Raw genomic sequence first — 12782 nt, forward strand, 5'->3', positions numbered from 1 at the left:
ACAACACAATATTAAATTAAATTACGATTCTTTTATTTTGACATTATTATCTCGACTTTCACCTGAGATTTTATTTTTATAATTTACCTGATTTTTGTTCTTATGCACCTGATTTTTTCGTGAATTATTATTTTGTTTAATTTGACTCCATCCTTTTGATTTGAATTGGTGACGTTTTTCAGTTTGATCCAGAGTTGGATTTTCTTACGTAGTTCAGGTAGGTCAGCATAGAACTTGTCAAATGATTCATTTTCATTTTGTTTCCTTGTAAAGTATTTGTAATGCTCCATTACCACATTCTTTTTTGGTACAGAATATTCTTCCAGTATTCTTCCAATATTTTAACTGACGTACAGATAACAGATAATATTATGATACCGCAAGGTATACAACAGGCTATGTGATGGTTTGCCATGGACAATACTGAATTTGGGCCACATCTCTTTTAAAGAATTTACAATTTGATTACAAAATTATCGGCCGTTATATCTGATTGCAGGACTGAGGGAGCACCAAATAAACAAAAAATATCCAAAATCACGCAATCTATTCAATTCTTTTAAATTTCTAAGGTCTTAAAATACAGAATTTGGTGAGATGGTCCTGATAAACCAAAATAAACGTATACCTTTCGTCGGGCCTGAGATTGCAAATCAATTAAATCATTGAGGCAAAGGCTGTTATAATTTTCTAACAACCATTGGTTTTACAACAATGCCTTTTTTTTTACTGGAAAGGTATACACAAATCCAAGTATTGCTTAACATTAGATTGGGTAATATTTTTATAACGTTCATTAGTTTATTTATTTACATAATTATTTCATGCAACATGCGATATCTACCCCCGTGTCTAATAGAAATATGAATTTCACTTAAATAATCAAACATTTCTTCAACCATGACATATCATTTAACATTTTCATTTTCATTACTTACGGGTAGTATTAATTTTTCAATGCCGTTTATTTTTACAATATGCAAGTTTGATGATAGACATTACGGATGTCTATCATCAAACTTGCATATTTTTCTTTTGTAAAAAATACATTATTTGGTTTTAATGAACGATTTTTAACACCTATATAAAACTTATCTTTCATTAAATTTAATTCATTCAAATTCATTATGAACTATATTAATACTTAAAATAATAGGTAGCATCGAACAATATAGAAGCGAAACTCGATAAACTGATTTGGGTCTTGTTTACCTATGATCTGAAGTCCTAACCTAACTTTTAGACCCAAGGTTACCCGTATTACAAAAACGTTTACCCAAAAGTTGGCGGGGTATGTTACGCGGGGTCACCTTGTTTACCATTCCCTATTTAACGTATACTGCCCCCCCCCCCCCCCCGGATACCGTGTTCAAGGCCACAATCACCCGATTCGGCCAATTCACTATTGTATGGATACAGACGAACCAACACTGAACGCGAGAGACTATACAACTATTACTAAACTTTTAACAATAATAGATAATATATGTCCAACAATAGTCTTACCTAACAGACCATAAACGTACATGAACGTTGCGTTCACTGACAACAAGGACGTCAAACTTATCTAATTTATTACTATGGTGGACAGTAAAATAACGATATTGTACAATTTGACACACTAACGAAGTAATGCTAGGGAATGTGTGGAATAACAAGTTTAAGTATAAATTATATACATTACCTACACGTTTTAGTTATGACAAAAACTAACTGTTTCAATACTTTAACTGTAACGTAATATATTATATATTATACATTGATGATGAATAACTTGGTGGGGTGCGCCGCAACACACCGCGACTAGTTTGGGTTGCATCTACTAAATAGTGCCACCGCCGTGCCAAGTTATCTGACTGTACGACAGTAGGCATATATTATTTAGAATAAACATATAGTAATGATGAATAACTTCGACAGGTATTTATTTTAGCAAACATTGATACACTCTTAATTTATGTTCACCAAAATAAGAAACTACAACGATCGATAAAAAGATACGTTAAAAACTGAAGGTTCAATAATATTAGGTTAAATATTTATCATACACTAGAAACATTCAAAATAAAAATGTGGCACGCATACTATTTAACGAAATTGTTTTCTACTTAAAATATTACAACACACAATGTATCTGTTTTTATAAGATTATTAAGTAATTTCTGTTAGATTGTTAAATATAAAGCTATTTAAGCTCAAAGTTATGATGAAAGAATGGAAATCTTGTTGACAAATATTAGTGACTGTGACCTCTTCAGGAGTAGGATGAGTAGGTACTGTTAAAGAAGTTATCACTCTTTCAGTGAAGTTAAAACATCAAAATACATGAAGTAATAGAGCTACATTTTACAAATGCTGTTGGTGAAGCAGCAAAAATTGTGACTATGTGCGACGGTGTGTGTCATTAATTAGAAGGTATCAAAGATTCATACCTACCTATTAATTCAATTAATTTAAACGTATATAACGACGTAAAACGTAACATATTATGCTCCCACAACGCTACTGTTTTTCTTCACGTAGGGACTGAATATTGAATGACAAATGATATTATTAGTTAAATATTACGATTAAAAATTCTTCGATTAGTTTTACTATTTAGTAAGGTTCCTAAATAGTAAGTACACTAATGACCCGTTTAAATACATCATAATCGGAGTATGAGTACTTATATTGATAACTGACAATACTATAGTAGTTATAATTAAACAAGACGTCCATAAGTTACTAGCTGTCTCACCCAGCGTTATCCGGGAAAACTCACCCCAGGTGAAAACCAAGATTTTTTTTAAATTGACAATACTATTATAAGTGTAATATAAGTATGAGTTCAATGACTCAAAAACGCATATTTGTATACAATATATTATATATTTTCACGATTTTCCATTGAGTACCCGGCTTAACCCATTGTAACACAATAATAGTTATTTGTGTATCAATTTTATTTTTCTAAAAATGTGAATCGTCCTTCCTAAGTTGCTACTCTGACCGAGAAAGTTAAATCTTATATTATCGTTAAATTAGATACTACTTACCCAACTCTAATTTTCAAAATGCCTTTGAACATATCCGGGTTGGTGGCTATTAGCCGGCCACAGTATAAAATTATTTCCTGTTGTAGTACGGCTTGTATAACGTTAAACGGCTGTATAGTGGAGTACATTATTGAGTGAATGGCCGCCGGCGTCATTGGCTTATCAAACACCGTTTCCTTTTGGTCCACGACACCGACGGTGAGCTAGTATAGTGGATTTGTTTAATTAAACTATTAAGATTTACAAGCGGCGGTTCTTTTTTTCCCCGTATAATATGAGTTATAATATATTACATATTTCTAACCACTGTGTGACGGGGAGTTATAAGACCATTCCCTCGGGGGTTTTTACACCTTTAGCCATATGTCGCGAGGGCGGCTCCTTCACGCCTTTGGGTGACGCGGAAACATCCCTCCGACGGGTTACGTCAGGGCGCCCTGGCGCCAGGCTGACGATCCCCCGCCGGCTGCTCTCGTACGAGATAGATCGGTGGGTTTCGTATAACCGCGTCGGCGAGCGCTGGATTCGACCCAGTCAAGTAACTCCCCTTCTACTAAGGCGCTACTCCCGACAGCCCCCGCGAGGCCATCCACATATGTCGCGAACGCGCGGCCGGCGAGCGCGGGCACTGTTACCGTTCGGGCGTAAGCTAGGTCGGGTTTTCAGTGGGGCTGTAATATATTACATATATCTATATTATATTATTGTGTAATATTGTATAATATAATATATATATATTATGTAGGTAATTATGTCTACTTGTTTTCCGTTGACCAAAACGGTCGTAATAAATGGACTGATACTGTCGACCGCGTGCCGCAACAGACTGCTGCAGTATCGTACGGCGATCCAGTAGTGTAAACAACCAGCACTGTGGTATAAATTCGTTAGATGGTGTCCGACTGAAAACAGAAATATATAATCAAAACTGTGTGGAAATGGACGGGAAAAGAACGACTTTGATACAACTATACTATTATACGTAGCATAGCGTGGGTAACGAAATGGCAGAGTTACTTTTTAGTAGGTACGATGCGAAATTTCTCGCTTAATTAGTTACTTATATATGAAATAAAATGTTCATATAGAACAGCACTTTGTCACGAAGCCTGATACTAAATATTCAGCTAGGAAAACTGATAAATAAGAATAACATCGAGAACGAAAATTATTACATCAGTGACAAAACGTACACGAATATAATAGATACACTGCAATCGCGATCGTTATCACTTAAACTTTTTTGCTTATTCATGCACTTTTACTACCTATACCCTTCACTAGTATAATCATGTAAGTGGATAGGCGACATGGAGTGATCCATGTGTAGGTGAAAGACAATTTAAAGGAAAACATTTTAAAATTAAACCTTGAGACTAGCGATGCTATATTAGTGTTGGGCTTTGAGTAAAAATCATTTAAAAAAAAATCAGATTTGATTAGGAATGAATGAGTAGTTATATACTCAATTTATGTATTTATAAGATATTAACGCCCGTGAAAGCTTAAGCACGGAAAGCAGATGGAAAATATTACAACTTATAATTAGTGTACAATAATTTCTCTTGTTAACAATAGCAGAGTTAGATAATAAATAGGTACTTAGTTACTGGGATACTTAACAATGGAAAAATACATCTTTATATTTTATATTTTAGGTTCAGGAAGGTTAGGCCATAATCAAACCAATATTTGGGAGCAACGAAGAAGAACAAAGTCCGTCAAAGTATTTTGAACATTCATATAAAATGGGTAGAGAATTTATGAAAATAAGAGGAAGACCAAGAAGAGAACCAGTTTTCCCTCCAGAATTATAGTGTGTAGCTGAAAGGTTATCATCAGGATTGCCCAGGAAGACAAATACGGCAGAATCCTGGAATAGAATATTAAATAGATTAATATCGCCACATCCAGGTTTGTCTGAAATCGATATTATTATTTATCATTATTTAAATTTTAAATTGTATTATTGTTTATCGGAGGACTGCATAAATTAATCAAAACCTTACAATCTACTCAGAACGAAACTGAAGCAATAATAAAATTGAGATGTTACTTTATGGACGTAGTAATAAAAAAATTAAAAATTCAAGTACAATCCCACAATATACGCTTAAAAGAAGTGCAACAAATACTCTTATCTGATCTAGGTTATTTACTAGAGTATTTAAGAGGAATGGCTCAAAATTTAAAATTTAAATTACTTATTACATTATATTATTTATACTAATACTTATAAGTTATACTAGTATCTATAATAATACCTACCAATTATTTTAATATTTTATTACAACTTTTTTTTACGTTATACCTACTTAAGTTAATTTTTTTAAAACTTAAATTATTTACTTGTGGGTATGTTTTTTTTTAAAATAATTAACTCGAAATATATATTTTTCGACCATAACATATTTCGATTACATAACATTTCGATCATTTGAATTTTCGATAGTATATTTTTCAATCAATAATGTATTCGACCAGATCACTTTTCGATCACTTTTTTTCGTCACCAGACTTTCAGCCAGACAACCCCTACCCGTTACCCCTATATTATTATTAATTAGTACCTAATTAATACGAAATATTATTTTTTATTTATAAAAATATATACGAAATCTTTCGTAAATTTTTTTTTTTTCGTTATGATAATTTCTATATTTTACGAACTTATAACTTATGTATATAATATTTTTCTGGATTCAATAAAATAACTTCTGGAAATTAAAAATTAACTTGATTTGGAATATTAAAAATAAAACAAGTGGATTTTATTAAATTGATTGATAGCATAACGAATGAATCAGTACTAAATATAATAAAGGAAAAGAAAGTATTATTGTATTGGTATACCACAAAAGTTAGAAGATCTAAAATGATAGGACATCTACTATGCCATGATAGTCTATCGAAAAGCGTCATAGAAGGCGACGTTGATGGCCAATCAGAAGAGGAAGACCAAGGATGAAAATACATGAAGCAAATCATAATTGACATGGGGAAGAATAGTTATAAGGAATTAAAGGAACTAAGTAACGATATGGACGCATGAAGAACTGCAGCAAACCAATCAAACGATTGAAGACATAAAAAAGAAAAAGTTGATTTTAAGTTAACGTAGATGCAAATGAATTCAGTTAAAGCTAAGTTAATTAAATAGTGAACTGGTAATTTACCTAAGCTGATAAGTTAAAAATAACTTAATTTTTTAACTTGTTAATGCCCACCCTTTCAAAATATAACAATATATTTTAAATCTGTGGTTTAAAAAAAAAATCAATTTAAGGTGACAGTAAAATGAATAACATAACTCATCAGTTACTGCATTACATGGAAAATAATTACCTCATTAACTCGGAAGTTACTTCTAAAAAAAAAGTAACTCGTTATGTAACTTAGTTAAAAGCAACTTAACTTAACTCTTTAACTCGTTAATGCCTAGCCTACTGTTGTAACCGATACCCTCAAGACCTACATAACAGTATAATATCGCATAATCTTACTTGTGTAGCCGTTAACTTTCTTTTCAATGCCTTCTTTTTTCAACAACAATCCATACAACTGAGCTTGCGAAAATAATCCAACTCCATCATTTATCGTCTGAATAATTTCGTTGGTACTCTTGTGCTGATATGTCTATAACGACGTAAAATTAATACAGTATAATTGTACCTATAACAATACACATTCTATTGCATGCTATAATATGTAATGTAAATATGCAATATAATGATACAATTCAGCGGAATTTAATATGTACAATTCAATTAAACGGCATCTACAAATGTTTGTAATATTAGAAGGGCTGGAATTTACATGCAATAATTAATAAAAAATTATTTTATTTATAAAAATAAACAAAAAAAAATGTTTACATACAAATCAGAAACTAATTTGTAATTATTTATTATTATTATTTATAATTAGTAATTATTAATTTACTATTACATTAAAATAATATTATTACATGATGTAATGATATTATGTTGTTTCAAATTTTCAAATACGTATGACCGGAGAATGGAACGAGAATGGATTTATACTGACTAAAATTTTTTCTTCATCAAATGACATAACTGGAGCAAGTTATTTAAATGACGCGAAAGAGGGCACACTGCTGAACCAAATATGGCATAAAAACATAGTTTTCGTAGTTCAAGTAATAGACTTATTAAAGTTGTTAACAGTAAAAATAGCTTTTATAAAAATTGTAGAGAAGAATTTCTTTAACAACGTAAGAAGCGCCATTTTCAATATTTGTATTAATTAGTTAAACAATTAATCGATAAAAAGTACAAAACCATTGTATAGTTACCATGCGATATTGGACGATTGTAATACGAAATCAAAAATCAGGCTTTAATCGATTCTAGAAAAAATTCTCCTCAACAATTTTTACAATTGGCATTTATACTGTAAAATGCTTCAATAATCCGTATCACTTGAAATACGAAACCATGTTTTTCATCTTGTGTTGCGGCTGTAAACAGCGGCAGCCTTCGAAACTCGGTGTACATACCCACGCCCAGCGCGATAACAACAGTACCGCGCCATAGGTCAAAAACTGTTTTTCTATCGCAGCCAAGCATAGTTAATAAAAATAACTCTTAAAAAAATTGTGATTGTTCAACTCCTTTTGGGTGGAACTTGTTGCAGTAAGTGCAACTCAGACATCCTGGTAGGCAATCCGACTATGTCCAATAATAAATAACCAATAGCAACCATTTATAAACAAAAATGTCCATCGTAAATCAAAATTCCTGTTTGAGCACCTCTTCAGGTTGGACCTACTGGGTCCAATTGTGAATCTAAACCTTTTTATTGAATCACTCTATTAATTAAAAAAACCACATCAAAACCCGTTGTGTAGTTTTAAAGATCTAAGCATACAGACAGACAGCGGGATTTTGTTTTATACTATGTTAAGATTAAGATTAAGAAGAGGACGTCACACCCTCATAATATGTTGTCTCTGTCTTACACAATTATGAGCATTTTTAAATGTTAATATTTTACACTCATACTCGCTTAAAAATCAAAATATATCGTAAAAAACTAACAAGAGAAAACATATAATACACAAAATTATCAGTACCTATGTCCAACTTATAGAATTATAAATAGGTTATACCTACTTATAGGTTACACAAGAAACATATATCCGTGATAATATTGGAATATTACGATTTGTAAGTTTTAATTATACAATAAATAGTAAAATCTAAAGTAAACAGTAATATATAAAGTAAATTACCTGCACGTTGATAATATCTTCCGAATAAACCATAGCTTTGGGTACATCTGTCAAACTCTGATAACCGCTGTAATCGTACTCTAATTGTTTGAAAGGTTGAAATTCAAAATCTTGGGCACCAATATTATTTACGAAATCCAAATGTTCTTTAATGTAACAACATTATATAATCATCAAATATATATAAAATATATGTTACAGACAAATAGACATACCCATGCACGAAGAAGATAGTAAATTTTGTAATCTTCCAATCCTCACTTTGATGCCGTCGCAGTGGCCTTTTTTTAACATTGCGAATAAATCCAACATCTCTTCAAACTGCGGATCTCTGAATTGTGTAAACAATAATTAAAACACACAATATTCAACATTATTCTAACATTAGTGTAAGGATGTTGAATTTAATCTTTGATGAGTGCTGAATTTGATGAGGTCTATTCATTATCTAAGGTCACCAAACTTTAAAGTTAAAAAGTTTATTACAAACTTCCTCTTACTACAATATAATTTGATATTAGATTCTGAACGAGGCAAAAGAGTAAATTTTACAATGGAGTGTTATCTTTTGTCTGTCATCTCCTTTTGCCTTTTGGAGCAGTATCTATTTGATACTTTGAAAACACAAAAGTAAAAAAAGTTGTTCCAAAAGCGTTGGGAAAAAAAATATTAGGAATATAAATTATTAAAACGGAGATTTTATAGATTTTATACGCAAAACTAGTCTTTGATTTTAACAATTATTGTTACTCTAAAAAAATAACTGTGGAAACATGAAAATTTGACCAGTCGTTTACATTGGTATTTTAAATACACCATGAGGTTGTCAAAATTATTTTACTTTTTTCTAGCTATTTATAGGTACTTAAAATAAATTCTTGATTTTTAGTATTTATTTACCTATGAATTGTCAATCAACAACTTTTCGTTCGGTGAAAATACTTGTACATTTACAGGGTTCCTCATTAGCTTTTATTGGTGAAAATGACTAGATTATGCTTATGTTTGAGGGTCAATTAAATAAAAATTTATATTTATTTGATAATAAATTATTCAATTTATCAAATATTTTATCTTAACATAAATTTAAAATCAATGATAGTATAAGGTTATCATCAATAGTAAATATGACGTATAGAAAAGTGGGTTAGATACTAATAGGTCCAAGAAAATATTTACAGTTAAAAATATGTTTAAAATTTAATATATAAAAATTAAAGATATAGATAGTGGTATATAATTATTACGAAGAAGTGTTACCAATATCAGCTTTATGAGATATATATTTTTCTTCAACATTTGATGTGTAAAATCGTGTTCTAAAAAGGTATCTAAAATCGTGATTGAAAACATGCAAAATGAATGAGAATTGTATGTAATTGTATAATAAAAAAAAAGTACTATATATTGATGGAAAAATTGTGAAAATAGGGAGTTTTTAAGAAATATTGAGAGCTATTTAAAAACACAAGTGGCGTAAAACATTAGTACATTGAAACTTCTAAGCAGGGTTAGGATTTTATAGCATTTGCATTTTCCTTAGTAGATGCTTAAAAAATAGCAGAAAAAGCTAAATGTGTTTTATGGTACAGAGATCTCCAACTAAAAAATTTTATTTTTTTATTTATTTTTTGCATTTTTACCTGTTTTTGAATCAAAATCGGTCATATTTTATGAAATTATATTTTAGTAAACGTGTTTTTAGATTTTTGTCAATCCAATTATTACGATAATTTCATATTAGGTATTTGGTCCTAATTTTTGTTATCTGCTGATTTTGTTGGGTTTTTTTTTGTAGATTTCTACTGCGATTATTAATCGTCGATTATCAACGAACGAGCGTTGAATGCGTTGTATAGTCAATTCATTTGGATTCTGATCAGTGACTAAATTATTTCAAATCCTAAGTAACTACCAATAATAATTTGTAATTTCCTTTTTTTTTTTTGTTTTTATTGCATATTTAGCGATATTTAAGGTAATATTATAGCGCATATTAACCTTGGATTAAATTTTCAAGCTTTTTTACTATAATAAAATGTTTTTATCAATGTTTTGAATAATTTTAAAAAAATCTACAAATTTCTCAAGGCTGATAACTAGCTGAAAAAGAGTCAAAATATTTCAAATTTGTTACGATTCATTGAAAATGCTAGTATAAATATTTACTTTTTTCGCGACAAAATGTAGCATATCTTCTTTCCAGTGGTATTATCTATCTCTGTACAAAATTTCATCGCAATCGGAAGAACGATTTAAGAATGCATAAAGGACACATGTGCAAACATTTTTTGTCTTTTATATATATATATAGATTAAAAAATGAAATAACTATGGAAGAAGCCTCCTAAACTGGAATAATAGGTTGTTGCGAAACCTAAGAAAATAAGGAGAAAGATATTAATTACTTCATGAAATACACCAAGGAGTTCATAATATATGGTAAATTGATGATATTTAAATTAAATTGCATAAAGTGAAAAAAGTAACCAAAATTTATATTTTACCAAAATAAGTAACAAATAGTGACTTTAGTTCATCAATGGTAGCCCTATATTTTATTATATTCAACCAGTTTATTTATAATATAGTGTTCTTATAAAGAACATTGCTTGTTTACCTCATGTGCTCTTCTCGTATTAACAAGCAAATTGTAGGTCTACCAGACAGACGCCAAAATCTGCTGACAAATTTCAATTCAGTTTTAATGTCATCGATCAACAGTGACATGTCTCGATAGAGATAGAACTCGGATACTTCAAATATAAGCGGATAGCACAGAACAGTCATTCCGCAAACTCTGTACATCTAAACACATGAATAAATTATGAAATTACGACCAAAACATCGGACGGACGGTGCCACGGACCAAACATTACCTTACTAGTCCCAAGCGCTCCAATAGGCCTTAACGGTCTTCCGGTCAATTTCAATTTGTCGTTTATTCCCAAATTCGTGTACACCTATCCAGCGCAACAAATAATTACGTCTTTATCATTGGAAGAAAATAAACAAAAACAAAACAATTAAAGAAAGTACAATGCGTGTCGTACTTTCATCAGCTCAGTGGATGACCAGATTTGTACTGGTTCAACTTCGTGAGGTGTTTGCGTTTGAATGCCGTAAGTAGCCATCATCGCTTGCAATCGCATGGATTCTGCTATGAGAACTACTTGAACAACTAAATCGGTAGCAGTCCCCTGTAACGTACACAACAAAATCACGAATAAAGTCAGTTATCGAGTGAATAAAAAAGTTGATGAACAAGCAGAAGACATTTAAGGCAATAGTGAATTATATAAAAAAAACTTGAATGCCAGAATTAGCCAAAATTATATTACAGTAGTAGTTTATACAACTTGGGCATTAGTAAAATAATTTTAAGTTAATAAATAATATTCTAATTAACTTAATAACTTAACTAGGTAGGTAGTTGAAATGAAAATTGAAATAACTACGATTTATTAATTCAGTTAATTTTAAATAATAAAAACGTTTAATGAAAATCATATTTAAATATGTCTACGTTTAGCTGAGATAAGTTAAGAATGGATTAACACGTATACAAAATATTACTTAGGACGAATGTTGAACAGAAATGTTCATAATTATTTAAAAAATTAGAATTTCCACTATCATGATAGGTGACTCAATTGACAATAAAATAATTTTACTTGCCCACCTTTGAATAATTGTGTATGTGGGTGAAAGTTCTATTAATAATATAAGTGTATACTAAATTATATTCACACAATAATAGTATGTTCAAATGATATGGTCTTTTGATTGATATTTAATATATAATATAGGTACCTAGTATATCGTTATCGTATTTATGTACAGTACCTATAATTTCAAGGAAATTTAAACATAAAATACTGCAATAAGAAGGATGACTAATATCAAAAAACAAAAAAATTCTCAGGGCGTACCGCAAATACTCAAAATATTCAAATTTAATTTTAACGTGAAATTGTCAGATCTTAATGAAGCACGCTTTGTACCTAAGTGTTATAATATATTATGAGTACCTACCTATAATCTATATGACAAATATATTTTACATACCTATTTTTATTATTATTATATTTATATTTATTATACATAATATATAAACCTAGTAATAACCAACAATGATTACCGACTGTGTGACGGGGAGTATAAGGCCATTCCCTCGGGGGTTGTAACACCTTTAGCCATCTATCGCGAGGGCGGCTCCTTCACGCCTTTGTGACACGGGCACGTCCCTCCGGCGGGTTGGACCAGGGCGCCCTGGCGCCAGACTGGTTGTCCCCCGTCGGCTACTCTCTTACAGGGTAGATCGGTGGGTTTCGTATGAACAATGTCGGCGAGCGCTGGATTCGACCCAGTCAAATTCCTCCCCTTCTACTAAGGCGCTACTCCCAACAATCTCTGCGAGGCCATCCACATAAGTCGCGGGCACGTGACCGGCGAGCGCGAGAACGCGAGGTACCCACGCGCGTCGGTCG

The 12782-nt window shown here is 31.1% G+C and overlaps 1 protein-coding gene across 2 annotated transcripts in view; it reads right to left on the reverse strand.

Annotated features, from left to right (window-relative positions):
• Positions 1-12782, reverse strand: part of LOC132934302 (probable phosphorylase b kinase regulatory subunit beta) — a 70474-nt gene that overhangs the window by 24726 nt on the left and 32966 nt on the right. For both annotated transcript variants that reach the window (XM_061000587.1, XM_061000588.1), the window contains 8 exons: positions 11346-11492; positions 11172-11255; positions 10913-11100; positions 8508-8623; positions 8293-8438; positions 6542-6674; positions 3798-3940; positions 3039-3241 (listed from right to left, as the gene is read on the reverse strand). In XM_061000587.1, the coding sequence (XP_060856570.1) occupies positions 3039-3241; positions 3798-3940; positions 6542-6674; positions 8293-8438; positions 8508-8623; positions 10913-11100; positions 11172-11255; positions 11346-11492 (1160 nt within the window). The remainder of the gene's footprint in view (positions 1-3038; positions 3242-3797; positions 3941-6541; positions 6675-8292; positions 8439-8507; positions 8624-10912; positions 11101-11171; positions 11256-11345; positions 11493-12782) is intronic.

The sequence above is a fragment of the Metopolophium dirhodum genome, chromosome 1 (assembly GCF_019925205.1).
Source record: "Metopolophium dirhodum isolate CAU chromosome 1, ASM1992520v1, whole genome shotgun sequence".
NCBI lineage: Eukaryota > Metazoa > Arthropoda > Insecta > Hemiptera > Aphididae > Metopolophium > Metopolophium dirhodum.